Source organism: Topomyia yanbarensis, chromosome 2 (genome assembly GCF_030247195.1).
Source record: "Topomyia yanbarensis strain Yona2022 chromosome 2, ASM3024719v1, whole genome shotgun sequence".
Classification (NCBI taxonomy): domain Eukaryota; kingdom Metazoa; phylum Arthropoda; class Insecta; order Diptera; family Culicidae; genus Topomyia; species Topomyia yanbarensis.
In genome coordinates, this window is record NC_080671.1 from 278,615,843 (window position 1) to 278,635,419 (window position 19,577).

The following is a 19,577-nucleotide window of genomic DNA, read 5'->3' on the forward strand; positions in this document are numbered from 1 at the left end:
CCCAGTGTCATATCCCATTCGACTCAGTTCGTCGAGATCGGAAAAAGTCTGTATGTGTGTGTGTATGTATGTATGTGTGTGTATGTTTGTGTATGTGTGTGTATGTGTGTATGTATGTGTGTATGTGTCAAATAATGTCACTCATTTTTCTCAGAGATGGCTGGACCGATTTGCCCAAACTTAGTCTCAAATCAAAGGTGCAACCTTCCCATCGGCTGCTATTGAATTTTGGATCGATCGGAATTCTGGTACCGGAATTACGGGTTTCAGAGCGCGGCCACACAGAAATTTCTCATATAAACTATAGGAAAAATTAAAAATAGAATTTTTATTTTTGATGCTAAATGTTTTCAAGGTCCATAAAACGTCGAGATTTGATGCAAACTCGAAAAAAAATTTGACGACGATTCACTTTTTTGGATTTTGGCACATTTTTGCCTTTCTCATATAGAAAGGATATGCAATCACTATGAAAAACGTCAACCTAATCCCGGCCCGGAGGGACGAGTGTCATATCCCATTCGACTCAGTTCGTCGAGATCGGAAAAAGTCTGTATGTGTGTGTGTGTATGTATGTATGTGTGTGTATATGTGTGTGTATGTGTGTGTATGTGTGTGTGTATGTATGTGCGTATGTGTCAAATAATGTCACTCATTTTTCTCAGAGATGGCTGGACCGATTTGCCCAAACTTAGTCTCAAATGAAAGGTGCAACCTTCCCATCGGCTGCTATTGAATTTTGGATCGATCGGAATTCTGGTTCCGGAATTACGGGTTTCAGAGTGCGGCCACACAGAAATTTCTCATATAAACTGTAGGAAAAATTAAAAATAGAATTTTTATTTTTGATGCTAAATGTGTTCAAGGTGCATGAAACGTCGAGATTTGATGCAAACTCGAAAAAAAATTTGACGACGATTCACTTTTTTGGATTTTGGCACATTTTTGCCTTTCTCATATAGAAAGGTTATGCAATCACTCTGAAAAACGTCATCCTAATCCCGGCCCGGAGGGCCGAGTGTCATATCCCATTCGACTCAGTTCGTCGAGATCGGAAAAAGTCTGTATGTGTGTGTATGTATGTATGTGTGTGTATGTGTGTATGTATGTGTGTGTGTATGTGTGTGTATGTGTGTGTATGTATGTGTGTATGTGTCAAATAATGTCACTCATTTTTCTCAGAAATGGCTGGACCGATTTGCCCAAACTTAGTCTCAAATGAAAGGTGCAACCTTCCCATCGGCTGCTATTGAATTTTGGATCGATCGGAATTCTGGTTCCGGAATTACGGGCTTCAGAGTGCGGCCACACAGAAATTTCTCATATAAACTATAGGAAAAATTAAAAATAGAATTTTTATTTTTGATGCTAAATGTGTTCAAGGTGCATGAAACGTCGAGATTTGATGCAAACTCGAAAAAAAATTTGACTACGATTCACTTTTTTGGATTTTGGCACATTTTTGCCTTTCGCATATAGAAAGGTTATGCAATCACTCTGAAAAACGTCAACTTAATCCCGGCCCGGAGGGCCGAGTGTCATATCCCATTCGACTCAGTTCGTCGAGATCGGAAAAAGTCTGTATGTGTGTGTGTATGTATGTGTGTGTATGTGTGTGTGTATGTGCGTATGTGTCAAATAATGTCACTCATTTTTCTCAGAGATGGTTGGACCGATTTGCCCAAACTTAGTCTCAAATGAAAGGTGCAACCTTCCCATCAGCTGCTATTGAATTTTGGATCGATCGGAATTCTGGTTCCGGAATTACGGGTTTCAGAGTGCGGCCACACAGAAATTTCTCATATAAACTATAGGAAAAATTAAAAATAGAATTTTTATTTTTGATGCTAAATGTGTTCAAGGTGCATGAAACGTCGAGATTTGATGCAAACTCGAAAAAAAATTTGACTACGATTCACTTTTTTGGATTTTGGCACATTTTTGCCTTTCTCATATAGAAAGGTTATGCAATCGCTCTGAAAAACATCAACCTAGTCCCGGCCCGGAGGGCCGAGTGTCATATCCCATTCGACTCAGTTCATCGAGATCGGAAAAAGTCTGTATGTGTGTGTGTATGTATGCATGTGTGTGTATGTGTGTGTATGTATGTGCGTATGTGTCAAATAATGTCACTCATTTTTCTCAGAGATGGCTGGACCGATTTGCCCAAACTTAGTCTCAAATGAAAGGTGCAACCTTCCCATCGGCTGCTATTGAATTTTGGATCGATCGGAATTCTGGTTCCGGAATTACGGGTTTCAGAGTGCGGCCACACAGAAATTTCTCATATAAACTATAGGAAAAATTAAAAATAGAATTTTTATTTTTGGTGCTAAATGTGTTCAAGGTGCATGAAACGTCGAGATTTGATGCAAACTCGAAAAAAAATTTGACGACGATTCACTTTTTCGGATTTTGGCACATTTTTGCCTTTCTCATATAGAAAGGTTATGCAATCACTCTGAAAAACGTCAACCTAATCCCGGCCCGGAGGGCCGAGTGTCATATCCCATTCGACTCAGTTCGTCGAGATCGGAAAAAGTCTGTATGTGTGTGTATGTATGTATGTGTGTATGTGTGTATGTGTGTATGTGTGTGTATGTGTGTATGTATGTGTGTATGTGTCAAATAATGTAACTCATTTTTCTCAGAGATGGCTGGACCGATTTGCCCAAACTTAGTCTCAAATGAAAGGTGCAACCTTCCCATCGGCTGCTATTGAATTTTGGATCGATCGGAATTCTAGTTCCGGAATTACGGGTTTCAGAGTGCGGCCACACAGAAATTTCTCATATAAACTATAGGAAAAATTAAAAATAGAATTTTTATTTTTGATGCTAAATGTTTTCAAGGTCCACAAAACGTCGAGATTTGATGCAAACTCGAAAAAAAATTTGACGACGATTCACTTTTTTGGATTTTGGCACATTTTTGCCTTTCTCATATAGAAAGGATATGCAATCACTCTGAAAAACGTCAACCTAATCCCGGCCCGGAGGGCCGAGTGTCATATCCCATTCGACTCAGTTCGTCGAGATCGGAAAAAGTCTGTATGTGTGTGTATGTATGTATGTGTGTATGTGTGTGTATGTGTGTGTAGGTATGTGCGTATGTGTCAAATAATGTCACTCATTTTTCTCAGAGATGGCTGGACCGATTTGCCCAAACTTAGTCTCAAATGAAAGGTGCAACCTTCCCATCGGCTGCTATTGAATTTTGGATCGATCGGAATTCTGGTTCCGGAATTACGGGTTTCAGAGTGCGGCCACACAGAAATTTCTCATATAAACTATAGGAAAAATTAAAAATAGAATTTTATTTTTGATGCCAAATGGGTTCAAGGTGCATGAAACGTCGAGATTTGATGCAAACTCGAAAAAAAATTTGACGACGATTCACTTTTTTGGATTTTGGCACATTTTTGCCTTTCTCATATAGAAAGGTTATGCAATCACTCTGAAAAACGTCAACCTAATCCCGGCCCGGAGGGCCGAGTGTCATATCCCATTCGACTCAGTTCGTCGAGATCGGAAAAAGTCTGTATGTGTGTGTATGTATGTATGTGTGTGTATGTGTGTATGTATGTGTGTATGTGTGTGTATGTGTGTGTATGTGTGTGTGTATGTATGTGCGTATGTGTCAAATAATGTCACTCATTTTTCTCAGAAATGGCTGGACCGATTTGCCCAAACTTAGTCTCAAATGAAAGGTGCAACCTTCCCATCGGCTGCTATTGAATTTTGGATCGATCGGAATTCTGGTTCCGGAATTACGGGTTTCAGAGTGCGGCCACACAGAAATTTCTCATATAAACTATAGGAAAAATTAAAAATAGAATTTTTATTTTTGATGCTAAATGTGTTCAAGGTGCATGAAACGTCGAGATTCGATGCAAACTCGAAAAAAAAAATTTGACGACGATTCACTTTTTTGGATTTTGGCACATTTTTGCCTTTCTCATATAGAAAGGTTATGCAATCACTCTGAAAAACCTCAATCTAATCCCGGCCCGAAGGGCAGAGTGTCATATCCCATTCCACTCAGTTCGTCGAGATCGGTAAAAGTCTGTATGTGTATGTGTGTGTATGTGTGTGTGTATGTGCGTATGTGTCAAATAATGTCACTCATTTTTCTCAGAGATGGCTGGACCGATTTGTCCAAACTTAGTCTCAAATGAAAGGTGCAACCTTCCCATCGGCTGCTATTGAATTTTGGATCGATCGGAATTCTGGTTCCGGAATTACGGGTTTCAGAGTGCGGCCACACAGAAATTTCTCATATAAACTATAGGAAAAATTAAAAATAGAATTTTTATTTTTGATGCTAAATATGTTCAAGTTGCATGAAACGTCGAGATTTGATGCAAACTCGAAAAAAAATTTGACGACGATTCACTTTTTTGGATTTTGGCACATTTTTGCCTTTCTCATATAGAAAGGTTATGCAATCACTCTGAAAAACGTCAACCTAATCCTAATTTTTTTTTGACTCGCAAAAGGTTTCTGGATTTTAACAGGGGCGTAGTTGATGGTTTACGGAGAGGGGTTACACCCCCCCCCCCCTCTACTTTTCACTCCCCTCCTTTAAAAATCTCCTTTAATCAGCCCTCAGACCACCACCCCATCCAGCCCTCATACCCCTCCCTTTCAACCCCATCATCTTTAAACCACCACTATATCACAAAGCATACCAATTTAAGCTGGGGAGTCGTTCGTTCATGGGACTTTCGTCCTCCTCACATACCCACCCCCGCATGACAAAATGAGTTAGCAAGCAGATAACATTGGTCTAATGCTGATTAGGCTAATGGAGTATGATATTTTTTTGTTTCAAGTGTTTCACCGTCAACACGTAGCTCATCAAGTTCGTGGCTGGCATGTCATTGTGTATAAGTGCAAAGTGTACTGAGAATGTAATGGACATTTCCACAAGTATGTTGAACATAAAAAGCCTCCGTGCCATAGTTTAGAGAAATGAAAAAGGCACATTTGCACCGCTAGGTCGATTAAAACAGGTTTTTGCCTTTCTCATATAGAAAGGTTATGCAAAAACGTCAAGTTAATCCCGGCCCGGAGGGCCGAGTGTCATATCCCATTCGACTCAGTTCGTCGAGATCGGAAAAAGTCTGTATGTGTGTGTGTATGTATGTATGTATGTGTGTGTGTATGTGTGTGTATGTGTGTGTGTGTGTATGTATGTGCGTATGTGTCAAATAATGTCACTCATTTTTCTCAGAGATGGCTGGACCGATTTGCCCAAACTTAGTCTCAAATGAAAGGTGCAACCTTTCCATCGGCTGCTATCGAATTTTGGATCGATCGGAATTCTGGTTCCGGAATTACGGGTTTCAGAGTGCGGCCGCACAGAAATTTCTCATATAAATTATAGGAAAAATTAAAAATTGAATTTTTATTTTTGATGCTAAATGTGTTCAAGGTGCATGAAACGTCGAGATTTGATGCAAACTCGAAAAAAAATTTGACTACGATTCACTTTTTTGGATTTTGGCACATTTTTGCCTTTCTCATATAGAAAGGTTATGCAATCACTCTGAAAAACGTTAACTTAATCCCGGCCCGGAGGGCCGAGTGTCATATCCCATTCGACTCAGTTCGTCGAGATCGGAAAAAGTCTGTATGTGTGTGTGTGTATGTATTTTTTTTTTTTACAATGGAGAAGACCTTTATGTCCTAGCCCAGTACACGTGCTAACGGTAGGGTCCAATCTACCACACGGGGTGCACTGGGGGCGTGTCGGACTCGAATGGTGACCAGCCATTAATACCGACTAAACTCCATTGGGCTCCGCCATCATTCCTCCCAGGAACTACCTCTCGGTATTACTTCTGGGGGGATGGCTGTACTAAATGTACTCATTCACTCTCACTCACGCGATCATACATCCTGTATGAGGCTTACTTGGGTGCTCTCTCAATCACACTTTGATTCACTCTCAAACACTCCCACATGAGGCTGACTTTTGTGCTCACCTTTTACGTTCCATGCGAGGCTGACTTGTGTGCTCACCTTACTCATTCCTTGCTAGGCTTACTTTTGTGCTCGCCCTACCCATCCATGTGAGGCTGACTTGGGTGCTCACCCTATCACCTGATTCACTCTCAATCGTGCCACTCTATTGTACCTTTGTCACTCCCTCTGGCATCCCATGTGGGACATTTTTCTTAGGCCCCACTTCTGACATACCATGCGAGGCTGACTTTTGTGCTCACCTTTTTCATTCCTTGCTAGGCTGTCTTTTGTGCTAGCCTCTCCCAACCTGTGAGGCTGACTTTTATGCTCACCTTTAACATGCAATGTGAGACTGACTTGGATGCTCACCCTTTCACTCCTCTGCCACGCCATGAGGCATCGATAGCTTAGTTCCAACATACTACGCTACGACCCTCCCGTCTTGGCATGAGGCAGTCCACTTATACGCCTATACACTCACTCTTCTGTCTTGCTTCGGGGTGGCTGGGTTTACCCCTTACGCGGTTGCCATTCGCTGCGCCAACCTACCTCGGCATGAACAGACCATTCACTCTCTTATTTTGCGCTTGGCCTTTTTCGCTCCAGCTAACCAATCACTAGTTAGCCGTGCCCGTCGTCTGTTGCTCGGTTCGCCAGATTACCTGTAGCCTACTGGCAATCTGGATGGTAGCAGCCGAGACTGCGTTCCACTTCTCCACCGTTTGACACATCCGCTGAATAAGGGTATCCGGGGTTGTGTCCCAGCCACAGACGTCAAGCATTGCTCTTCTTTCGACGTCGAACCGATGACATACGAACAGTATGTGTTCGGCAGTTTCATCTACACCTGGGCAGTCCGGGCAGACTGGGACCTCCGCGTGCCCGAACCTGTGGAGGTACTGACGGAAACAGCCATGGCCTGACAGGAATTGTGTCAGGTGGAAGTGAACTTCCCCATGGGGTCTTCCCACCCAGCTCGATATACTAGGTATCAGCCGGTGGGTCCACCTACCTTTCGAGGAGTTGTCCCACTCACGCTGCCATCTGGCGACCGAGGTCACCCTGGTGCGCTCGCGGGCTCCCCTATTTCCACGTAGCTCAAAGCACTCCTCATCTTCCCGAATGACCAGCCCGACTGGCATCATGCTCGCTATCACGCAGGATGCATCGTGTGATACCGTGCGGTAGGCAGATATCACTCTGAGGCACATCACGCGGTAGGTGCTCTCCAGTTTCTGTAGGTAACTGGTTACCCTCAGTGCTCTTGACCATGACGGGCCGCCGTACCTGAGGATAGATACGGCAACGCCTGCCAGTAACCTACGTCTACTGGCGCACACCTTTGAGCTGTTGGACATCATTCTCGATAGTGCCGCAACAGCAGTCGACGCTCTCTTGCACGTATAGTCGACATGGCTGCCGAAGGTCAGCTTGTCGTCTATAATGACTCCGAGAGACTTCAGACTTCGCTGTGAAGTGATCGCGACTTCTCCCACATGGATAACTGCATGTTGTGCCGACTTGCGGTTGTTGACGATAACTACCTCCGTCTTATGATGAGCGAGCTCCAGGCCTCTCGCGCTCATCCATTCCTCCACCGTGCTAATCACGTGTTCTGCGGTTAGTTCTACCTCAGGAATTGACTCCCCGTAGACCTCCAAGGTTACGTCGTCAGCAAAGCCGACGATCTTGACCCCAGGAGGGAACTTCAGTCTCAGAACCCCGTCATACATGAGGTTCCATAGCACCGGGCCTAGGATCGAGCCCTCCGGGACTCCGGCGGTAATCGGAACCCTTTTCTGACCGGCATCGGTCTCGTATATCAGTACGCGGTTTTGGAAGTAACTTTCCAGGATCCGGTACAGACCCACCGGTAGGCTAAGCCGGTGTAACGAGAGCGCGATGGCATCCCAGCTTGCGCTGTTAAATGCGTTCTTCACGTCAAGTGTCACTAACGCGCAGTATCGAATACCTCGCCTTTTTCGTTGGATCGCTATCTCGGCAGTATTTATCACTGAGTTGAGAGCGTCCACTGTGGACTTACCCTTCCGAAAGCCAAACTGTTTGCTTGACAGACCGTCCGTACCTTCCGCGTACGGGGTGAGCCTGTTGAGGATGATCCTCTCAAGCAGTTTGCCAGTCGTGTCTATCAGACAGATTGGTCTGTACGCCGATGGGTCGCCTGGCGGCTTCCCGGGCTTCGGCAACAGCACCAGTTTCTGCCTTTTCCATCTATCGGGGAAACGGCACTCGTCAAGGCATCTCTGCATAGCTAGCCTGAACATGTTCGGGTTCGCTATGATCGCTGCCTTGAGAGCGTTGTTTGGAACTCCATCCGGCCCTGGAGCTTTGTTCATTGCTAGGGATTTAGCCACTGCGAGTAGTTCTTCATTCGTCACTGGAGCCACCATTTCGACCGTGCCCGCACTGTCTCGTAGTGCAGGTGGTCAGGGGCTTGTGGCTCGAGACGGGAAGAGTACTTCGATAATCGTTGCCAACCGGTCCGGAGACCGTTCTGGGGGTGAGGAGCCCCCTTTGGTCTTGGCCATCACAATCCGTGTTACGGACGGAATCGTTTTCAGACGATCTTTAGTCAAACTCGTCGTTTATCAGAGTAAGCTTCAAGCTATAATATTTTAATTCATTAGTTCTTAAGCTAGGTTACAAAATGTTAGGTTAACTTACAATTTTAGTCTTTTTCGACCTGATTTCCGTCTTTTGTAACAATCTGTGTGGTTTTGTTGAATCTAGGTTATATAATCTGTTATATTGTGATTTTAGATTAATATTTAAACATGTTTTACTTACAATTAATTGATAAATTTAACTAGTGGCGCCAATTGCACGTAAGTGTGGCTTCTGTTCAAAGTATGAATACTGCCAAATACTTAGCTTTAATTAAATAAATCGATCATAGGAAATCTTAATTTTACCTTTAAATTCACTGTTCACCGTATAGGATAGTTGACAAATTAGGTAACAATTTAGAAAAATATATTCGCTGTTGTAAATTTGATATGCTCATCGCCTTAATTGTGATTGACGTTGGTTTAATTCAGTCTGTCATTCCCCATTTGACGGTTCTGCGGCCAGTGGCAAAGATATGGCTGGGCCGTAATCAAGACGTATACTCGAGAGGTGGCAATCATCGCGAACATTCCCCGACCCGTGTTGCAGGATACTTTCTTCTGCCACACTACCTCTGAGCACATTGAGTACAGCCAGTCTTGAAACAGGCCTTTCGATTACTCCGCTGGAAGTTATTACTTCTGCACGACGTACTCTGCCATCCCTTCCTGGAATCACTTTGACGACTTTACCGCGTGTCCAGCTATTACGAGTTCTATCGTCCACAATTATCACTAAATCTCCTGGTTGAAGTGGTTTGGTGTCGGTTAACCACTTTGTATGTTGGTTAATATTTGGCAGGTATTCCTTTATCCATCTGGTCCAAAATTGATCGAGCAAAGCTTGTATTTGATTCCAGTTAGATCTGAGGATTGCACTACTGTCCATCGGCGCCTTAAGTGGTTGCACTACACCGCTGGAACTAAGCATCAAGAAATGGTTGGGAGTAAGAGCCTCGTTGTCGGCAGCATCTAGTGGGACATAGGTCAATGGTCGAGAGTTGACAATTCCTTCGACTTCTGCTAAAAGTGTTCCAAAGGTCTCTTCATCAGGCTTTCTGACTGGTGCAAGATTGAATTGTGCAGTTTTAACCGAACGAACTAGGCGTTCCCACGCACCACCCATGTGAGGGGCTGCGGGTGGATTGAAATACCATTGGGTGGTACAGTTCGTAAAGGTTCCGGCTAGATCACGATTGATGCTTGCTAATTCTTCCTTTAGCTCTTTCCTAGCTCCTTGAAAATTAGTACCCTGATCGCTGTATATCTGCTGTGGAGACCCTCTGCGAGCTATGAATCTGCGTAGTGCCATCTTGCATGACTCAGTGCTTAAACTGCAGGCGATTTCTAAATGCACCGCTCGTACTGTTAAGCAAGTGAGGAGCATCACCCACCTTTTTACGTTGCTTCGACCAATCCGAATGATGAACGGTCCACAATAATCGACACCGGTGAAGGTGAAAGGTCGAACATAAGGTGTTACCCTGGATTCCGGTAGCGGCGCCATTCTGGGAACCGCTGGAGTTGCTTTATAGACAGCACACCATGTACACTGCTTTGCTATTTTCCGAACAACGGGCCTAAGGCGTGCGATTTTGAAGTGCTGCTTAATTTCGTTTACTACCGTCTCACCACTGCCATGTCCGTAACGTCGATAGTAGAAATCTACGAGAAGTTCAGTGACTGGATGTTTTTTAGGAAGAAATGCAGGAAACTTTGCAGAGTACGGTGCGCACGTGGCGACACCTATGCGCCCCTCCATCCTTAATATTCCATTCTGATCCACAAATGCAGAAACTCCATCTAATTTGCTGGCGTATCCTGGTTTCACAATACCACCTGGATTCTGTTGTTGATTCCTTTCGATTGCAGCTAGCTCTTCAGAATATGCTTCCATTTGAACCCAACGCCAAAAACATGCTTCTGCTTTCTGCAGCTCTTCTTGGGATAAAATTCCTGTGTTGATGGAGTTTTTGCCCTGGGACATTTTCCTACTGTTTTCGATGAAGCGGTAAACAAAGGCCGCTGACCGAAGTAGTCTCTCCCATTTAGAGAATCGTTTATAATCCATTGGTGGTTCGAATGCCTGCCTATGATGAACAACGACAGGGCGCAGTTCTTCAGTCGTGCCTGGTGGTGGTAGATTATTTGCTGGCCATTCTACTTCATATCCGTTCAAGAATTCTGGGGCTCGGAACCAACGATTTTCTTTACGGAAACTTGGTCCAGTACCCCATTTCGTAGCCTCATCCGCTACATTTAAACGTGTTGGAAGCCATCTCCACTCATCTAAGCTCGTCACGTTAAGAATCTCACTGACTCTGAATGCTACGAATTTGGGATATCGTCGTGTATCAGAACGAATCCACGAAAGCACTGTACTCGAATCGCTCCACATTACTCGAAGTCTAATTGGAATTTTGTGACTTTCTTGTATAGTTTTAGCCATACGTGCCCCAAGAACCGCTGCTTGTAATTCGAGACGAGGAATCGTCATTGGCTTCAGCGGAGCAACCTTTGTCTTAGAAGCCACCAGAGCACAACGAACTAGACCGCAATCAACGATACGGAAATAGGCTACGCTAGCATATGCACTTTCGCTTGCGTCCACGAACACGTGGAGTTCTAACGTGTCTAAGCTATCCGCACTGTATCCTGGAAAGTAGCAGCGAGGAATCCTAACCTCGCAAAGTCTGCCAAGTACTTGAACCCATTTTTTCCAACGCGAGAAAATCTCATCAGGAACCTTTTCATCCCATCCTACCTTCGATCGCCATATATCCTGAATTAGACACTTGCCATGTACTACAAAGGGGGCGACGAAACCCAGAGGATCGAATATGCTCATTACGACACGTAAGACTTCTCGCTTCGTTGGTTTCCTGGAGTCCTCCAACAAGGGCTGGATATCGTCTCGAAACTTGACAGCAAACGTGAATACATCTTCATTTGGTAACCAAATCATACCCAATACTCTCTCAGCTCCCGTCGTTTTGTCCAGAGTAAAACATTTTGACGCTTCCGAACCGCAGTCCCCGATCTGTTTAATGACCGCATCCGAATTAGATAACCAGTTTCGAATATGGAATCCACCTTTCGCGTGTACGGTTTTCACTTCTAACGCCAAGCGAATCGCTTCTTCTTCGGTATCTACACTGTCCAAATAGTCGTCCACGTAGTGGTTGTCAATTATGGCCATGGCAGCTTGCGGGTGTACATCTTTCCACTCTTCGGCATTCCGATTTTTGACATAATGCGCGGAGCATGGCGAGCATGTTGAACCAAAGGTTGCCACATCCATCACGTACTCCTGTATTGGTTGTGTTGAATTATCCCGCCACAAAAATCGTTGCGCTTGTCGGTCCTGAGGACGAATAACTATTTGATGGAACATCTCCTTTATATCACCAGTTATAGCAATTTGACGTTGTCGGAAACCGTATAAAACCGTTGGTAGCGATGCGAGGAGATCAGGCCCCTTCAACAGCATAGAGTTAAGTGAAATGCCATCAACTTTTGCTGCTGCGTCCCACACTACTCGAACTTTGCCTGGTTTGTTTGGGTTCAAAACGATTCCTAATGGAAGATACCAAACTGTCCTGGGGTCAGAGTTGGCCAATTCTTCCTTTGTCACTATATGTGCATAGCCGTTGTTTCGATAATCGTTGATCTGCTGCTTGACGTTTGCGTATAGATCTGGTTGCCTTTCTAGCCTTCGTTCCAAACATTTTAAACGTCGCTCTGCCATTGACCGACTGTGAGGAAATTCAATGTAGTCGCATTTCCATAGTAAACCCGTTTCAAACCTTCCGGTACCCAAGCGCTTAGTTGTCTCTTGCAGAATCTTCCGAGCTCGTTGATCATCCTCTGCTTCAATCATTGGGATGCCAGTAACACCAAGATTCTCTACGTTAAAAAACTCGTTCACTGCATCATGCAATTCTTGGTCGCGTGAGCGAGCGCAAATGTGAAGATTAGTGTTTTGTGGAGTTTCTTGTGCACGTGCATCCTGTATAGATCCGAAAATGGTCCATCCCAGTCTTGTTTTGGCTGCAACTGGCTCGTTGAGATGCCCTTCCCGTTTTTTCAGTGTGACAATTAGCCTGGCGTTATCCAGCCCTATCAATATACCAGGAGCGCCCTCCTTAAAACTCTGCACAGGCAGATCCCTGATGTATGGGAATCTTCCTGCTAACTCATCAAATTGTAGCGACTGTCTGGGTAACTCAAGGCTCTCAACTGTCCGTACATTATTTAACATGTGACGTTGGTTGCCATTGGACGCAGAGATTTCCAAACTAATCAATTTGGATTCTTTTTCCACCCGTTTTACGTTGCTCGTCCATTGCAAGCAGAGTGGCTCTGCCTCGCCTTCAATCCCCAACTGATTCGCTATATGCTTTTCTACTAGTGTCAAGGAAGATCCGTCATCTAGAAAAGCCAAAGTTTCAAACTTGCCCTTTTTCCCATATAACGTTACTGGGATTACACGAAACAAAGTTGAACGAGGCAGTTGATGATGAACAGACACTGTTTCAGGGCCTTTCGAATGTTCTCCAATGATAGCCGACATATCAGGTTTCCCGGGATGCAAAAGACTGTTGTGGCGTACACCGCACCCATCCTTTCCACAAACTGGTGCTTTGCAAGGCCATTTTCCATGAGCTACTAAGCATCTACGACAAAGATACAATTGTTCTACAAGCTTCCACCGGTTGTCCAAGCTGCTCTCTTTGAAATTCCTACAATCTTTTACCTTGTGTCCATCTTTCTTACAAACAGGACAAGGCTTTGCCGAGTCAATAAACTTTTCAGCATTGCTCTCGTTTCGCTCGAAGTCGCACTTGCTCAATTCGTTTTCTGCTGAATGAGTATTGAGGAAACCCCTCTCTTTGTTCTTGGGTTTCTCTTGCTTCGAAACCGTCTCGTTATAGGGTGTTATTTGGCATACCGCCGATACAAGTGATGCCATATAGTCCCCGAAAACGCCAACGTCCACGGATCGAACTTGTTGTTGGTGCACTGCCCAATTAAGTTTATTAACGGTGGGAAGCTTATCCACTAGCTCTTGCAACAAAATTGGGTTCGACAAATATGCATCCATCCCCATCGACCGTAAGTGACCGCATAGATTTTGCACTACAAGACCGAAATTTATGAGGCTTTCTAATTTATCGGCTCTTGGTGGAGGAGTAGAGCGGACTTTGTCAAGGAGACATTTTACAATCAATTCTGGCCGTCCATATAGTGTTTGGAGCGTCGTGATGATTTGCGTGACGAACGATGGGTGAAGGAGACAGCTGCGAACCGCCTCTAAAGCGTTACCCTTCAAACATCTTTGAAGTCTCATAAGATTTTCTGCTTCTGAATAGCCGCACATTTGCGTTGAGTTTAGGTAGCTACTGTAAAACAGTGGCCAGTCAACCGGGTCGCCGAAGAAAATAGGGAGGTCTTTTGGGACGACGTGTCTTGCAGCAAGTTGTTGTGCGTTTGGTTCACATATGTGTACCGATGGGCTTATAGCATGTGTATGTGAGGCCAAAGGCGAAGAAATGGATTCAGTGTAGCACGGGACGCTCGTTAGAGTGGAGAACGTTGAACCCTTATTATCGGGGTGCACCAGCAGTGAAGTGTTAGAGTTTACCCTGTTCGTTGGTGCGAAGGAATGTTGTCGCTGGGGAATAGTAACTGGTGTAGAGTTCTCTACAGGGTTTCCCATTGACATATCGGGTCCTAGAGATGGAAAGGCTACATGCGGGCGAGGTTGTAAATACCCTGCACCGTAAGGAAATTTACTGTTTACGCTAACCGCTTGTGGGAGCGGCGGTGCCAAATGTCTGCTTTCAGTTCTAGATAAAATTGGCTGAACTTGCGAGGGTGACTGTAACTGGTTCAATTGTTGCTGCAGATCTTGTACCTGTTTCTCGAGCTGCTTAACAATAGTTTTTTCGTTGGGGGAGATTACGACATCTTTACTCACAGCCGATTTTTTTTGTTGCTCTGTGAGCGGAGAAATTTGTTGATTTGTCAGCATTGACACTGAAGTTGGCTGCTGAGGACTGGAATAGAGCGATTGTTTGTGGTTTCCGTAGGGTACTAATTGCTGATTTAGTGTACCGTATTGCTTGTTTGCATCCCCCGAAGCATGATTAGATTGAGCGTTGTGTGGACTGGAAGTGAATGGCTTCGTGTTTACACCGTTGTTAACTGCAGCGGTCCTTTTGGGTATTGTACCCGTATTCGCTGTGAGACCAGTTGGGTTTTTTGCTTTACCGATGCCGGTACTCATAGTCGACTTTTCCTGGGTTTGTAACCACTGTTGGACTTTGCTAGTAATACTTCGGTTGCTACGATGACTCCTCTCACTTATGTTGTCTTCAACATCTATTAACTCCGCATGCAGTAGCTCATACTTCTTCCCGACGAATTCCTTATTTAGCTCAGATTTGTCTTCAAGTAACTTCTGTTTTATTGCTTTCTCTTCTTCTAGTCGTTGTAAGTCGAGTTGGATTCTCATCGAGATTCTCGACTTTTCAGATCTTCCTGAGTGTGTGCTTGCTGGAGTACTGCGATAAACACAGATAACGCATACAAAACTGGTATCTTTTATCCCTTCGTCCACTCCAGCACAAGTGAAGTGAAACCATTGGTCACACCGGTCGCATTGAACCATCATGTTATCCGCAATATCCGATTCGTGGCAAGCTGGACATTTGTCCCCGATTAACTGTTCCTCCAACGACAGTGTTCGTACAGCACTCAGTTTTTTTGGTTTTAATTTCGGCGACATATTATTACCGTAAAATTCTTGAAGATTTGTTACGGACGGAATCGTTTTCAGACGATCTTTAGTCAAACTCGTCGTTTATCAGAGTAAGCTTCAAGCTATAATATTTTAATTCATTAGTTCTTAAGCTAGGTTACAAAATGTTAGGTTAACTTACAATTTTAGTCTTTTTCGACCTGATTTCCGTCTTTTGTAACAATCTGTGTGGTTTTGTTGAATCTAGGTTATATAATCTGTTATATTGTGATTTTAGATTAATATTTAAACATGTTTTACTTACAATTAATTGATAAATTTAACTAGTGGCGCCAATTGCACGTAAGTGTGGCTTCTGTTCAAAGTATGAATACTGCCAAATACTTAGCTTTAATTAAATAAATCGATCATAGGAAATCTTAATTTTACCTTTAAATTCACTGTTCACCGTATAGGATAGTTGACAAATTAGGTAACAATTTAGAAAAATATATTCGCTGTTGTAAATTTGATATGCTCATCGCCTTAATTGTGATTGACGTTGGTTTAATTCAGTCTGTCATTCCCCATTTGACGGTTCTGCGGCCAGTGGCAAAGATATGGCTGGGCCGTAATCAAGACGTATACTCGAGAGGTGGCAATCATCGCGAACAATCCGGTAGGCGTCACCCCACGGATTCGCGTTGGCACTCTCACACAGGTTGTCGAAACACGCTCTCTTGCTGCTTTTAATAGCCTTGTTAAGGGCTAATTTCGCAGCTCGAAACGCTTCACGGCGGTTCTCTCTTGCATCCTCAGTGCGAGCTCTTTGCATCCTACGTCTAGCTCTGAGACAGGCTGACCGTAGAGCTGCAATCACGCAGCACTCCACCAGTATACCGGGCATCTACCGTTTCTTGGCAGTGTTTTTCTCGGCATAGTGGCGTCACACGCGCGTGATAGAACAGCTACCAGCGCATCCCCGCTTAGACTGTCGGTGTTGGCCTCCAGTCCCAGGGCCGCGGTGAAAGCTTCGCTGTCGAAGTGATTGGACTTCCACCCGCGTACCTGACAGGGATCTCCCGCCCTCGGATGCTGCACACCATAGTTGATCTTAAAGCGGATTGCTAAATGATCGCTATGGGTGTAGCCTTCGTCTACCCTCCATTCCATGCCTGGAGCCAGACTCGGGCTGGCAAAGGTCAAATCAATCCACGCCTCCACTCCGTTTCTACGGAATATACTAGCGGAGCCATCATTAGCTAGCACAGTATCGAGTTTCGCAAACGCTTCCATTAGCGCTTGACCCCTGCTATTTGTACAGCGGCTGCCCCACTCCACTGCCCAAGCGTTGAAGTCTCCCGCTATTACTACCGGTTTCCGGCCCACGAGGTCCGACGAGAGCCTGTCGATCATCTGGTAGAACTGTTCTATTGGCCACCTTGGTGGGGCGTAGCAGCTGCAATAGAACACACCATTGATCTTGGCAATCGCCACACCCTCGGCGGAGGGGTGTATTACCTCTTGAACCGGGAACCTTCCCGTTGTACAGATTGCCACCAGGGCCGTCGAGAGCGGCGGCGGGCCCCAAGGCTAGTGTTACTGATGGGCCCTTCTCAACTTACTTATTTAAATCTTGATTAGAGGACTTGTATATATTCATTCATATATCAAACTATGTTGCTGTTGCTAAAATTGCTATGGTTACGAGTTTTTCAATTAGCGGGTTCCCGGGTACTCTTTTGCCCTGTTAAAAATGTACACAATGGTTAACAACCTTATTAGAGGTATATGGAGATAATCCGTGTATTCGCACCACGTTTGTGTCATCGCCTTTATATATACAGAGGTACTGACTTCATGTTGCCACATTCAATGATATATTTAATTTTGCGCAATAAACGCTTCTACTTGATTATTAGTCTGAAAAATAATCAGTACACTATGTCCAACTATGAAACTGTAAGGTATAGACATTGATCATCTTTACCTCCATTTGCAAATTTGATATTTTTAACTTCTCCAACAGGTGATTTTAAGGGACACCTCGAAAAGCAAACAGGAATACAGTTTGACTACAGTACGGCCATTTTCCGCTTTGATCGTCATTCATTTTTATTCACGTTCGACACAGTAGGTTGAAGTAGGGGAGACTGGGGCTAGTTGGCGATGTTTTTTGGTTTCAATTTTTATCGCCGATTTTTTTAAAGTGTTTGATGCATTGTCTCCATTTTTAGAGACAAAAATATGTGACGCGGAAAACCCGCTAACTTACCCCGGCCCCGGGGAAAGTTGGCGGTATGTGAGTATACGCCAAAAACTAAGCAATCAAATGGAGAATCAATTACTTCAAGGGTCTTTTTGGAACGTGCTTAATGTCTTTTCGAGAAAACTGTATATTAACCGACATTTGCTATTATATTTCAGTTTCAATACCCCGAAATTTTGACTTTGACGCGTACTCCCTATACAAAAGAAAATTTTCGAAATTTTTTATGCAATTGGCTGGAATAAATGTCTCCTACATTGGCGAGATGCACAAGAAAAAGATTTTTTTACTTTGGAGTGAATTCCAGAAATAAAAATATTTCATGATTTTATTGCACTGTAAATAGTACCGCCAACTTATCCCACGTGCAGCACCGCCAACTTGCCTCAACCGCATATTTTATTAAAAATTATTTAAAAAATTACTTTTGTTTGTGGATAGATGTAATATCTATACGGATGCTCTTTTCACGCCCTATCGAAAAATATAATCATTCGGGAAATAGATTTAAAATCACTCTAAATAACGCAAAGCATTTAAAATTTAGAACATTTACGTGGTATACTCGAAAACACAATATCACCCACAACTTCCACCAAACAAATCGTTTTGCAACAAAAACACATTGGATAACGGGTTTTACCTAACTTGAAGTACACAAGAAGAGCCAGCGCTATATGTCTAATTGAAACAGAGAAAAAGGGATTCCGCCAACTTACCTCAACCGCCAACTAGCCCCGGGCTCCCCTACGATATTTTGCTTCTGTGGTTTAGACAAAATGATACACGGGTAGATTTATCTGTTGGTAGCGGTGGAGCAGTTTTTAGCTTTTGTTGTTAGCAAGAATAAGGTAGCAAATTCAGCTCGTAATTCTCGTTTAACCCTGCAACGGTTTCGTAACTTTTTCTATACGTAAACGGTTTTGTGGGGTACATTCGTACCCCAGAATTAAAACCGCTCTAATATGCCTAGTTTTTATTGAATTTATAATTAAATTAGATAGTTTTATTCAAAAATAAGCCAATCAAAGCAGCCTTTTCAAAAATAATCGCGCTTTGCAATTTTTTTATGCAATATTTCATTTTTATACAATTTGTCCTAAAAATACGTCAACATCCCTTTTTAACCTTAATATTGCTATAACTTCGGAAGCTTCTAACCGATTTTTACTATCTATACGGCGTTGTAAATATTATTAAATTGCCTTTTGAACAAATAGTAAATAATTCAAAAACCGACCAAAAAGTGCATTTATTCCGATGCTTGTTTGAACACCAAATACAAATACAATACAAATAGCAAATATACAGCAATATGCAGTAACGAAGTTAAAATAGGCGATGAAGGAACAGACCAGTGCATTGTACGTTCCAGAACTTGGGCTACAGAAGATGAGGAATTGAGTGGTGCGTAGTACATATTATATACAAATCATATTTTGACATCAAAACCAAAAATACGATTACGATCCAAGCGCCTTTTCTAGTTACTTTGCTATAGTAGCATTATTAAATCAAATAACAGATTTAATTGTTCAGAAGTGTTGAAGCCTATACAATTTCACGCAAGTTACTATGTATCGATATTTTGCTTATAAAAAGATATAATAAATTTTCCGAATTATATACACATGATAAAACACTAACGTAAACGGTTTTGGGGGGTACATTTGTACCCAAGACAAATTTTAAGCAGGCACTGTTAGGTTATTTAAGTGAAACAAATAGGTTGCACCAGCTTTAATGGAAGTTTAATAATCAAATTGATTTATGATAAAGTTTGCTTGCAGTTAAAATAAACCGTAACGGAATAACAGGGATTGCAAATAGCTCTGGGGTACAAATGTACCCCATAAAACCGTTGTAGGATTAAAAATATAGAACAACCGAGACAATTTTCTAATCATAGCTTTTATGAAGGTTTTTTTGGAAAGGAATGTGACGTTTTAATGTAGAAGTCGGTTTTAATA

General features: G+C 43.3%; 1 protein-coding gene across 1 annotated transcript; it reads right to left on the minus strand.

Moving 5' to 3' along the window:
* Positions 1 to 9,032: 9,032 nt before the first annotated feature.
* LOC131680366 (uncharacterized) lies at positions 9,033 to 15,386 on the minus strand. Its single transcript, XM_058961084.1, has one exon. The coding sequence runs from the start codon at positions 15,384 to 15,386 to the stop codon at positions 9,033 to 9,035; it is 6,354 nt and encodes a 2,117-aa protein (XP_058817067.1).
* Positions 15,387 to 19,577: the final 4,191 nt, after the last annotated feature.

Bases quoted from the DNA above. Each gene is read 5' to 3' on its own strand.
- LOC131680366 (XM_058961084.1), bottom strand. From the start codon at position 15,386: ATGTCGCCGAAATTAAAACCAAAAAAACTGAGTGCTGTACGAACACTG.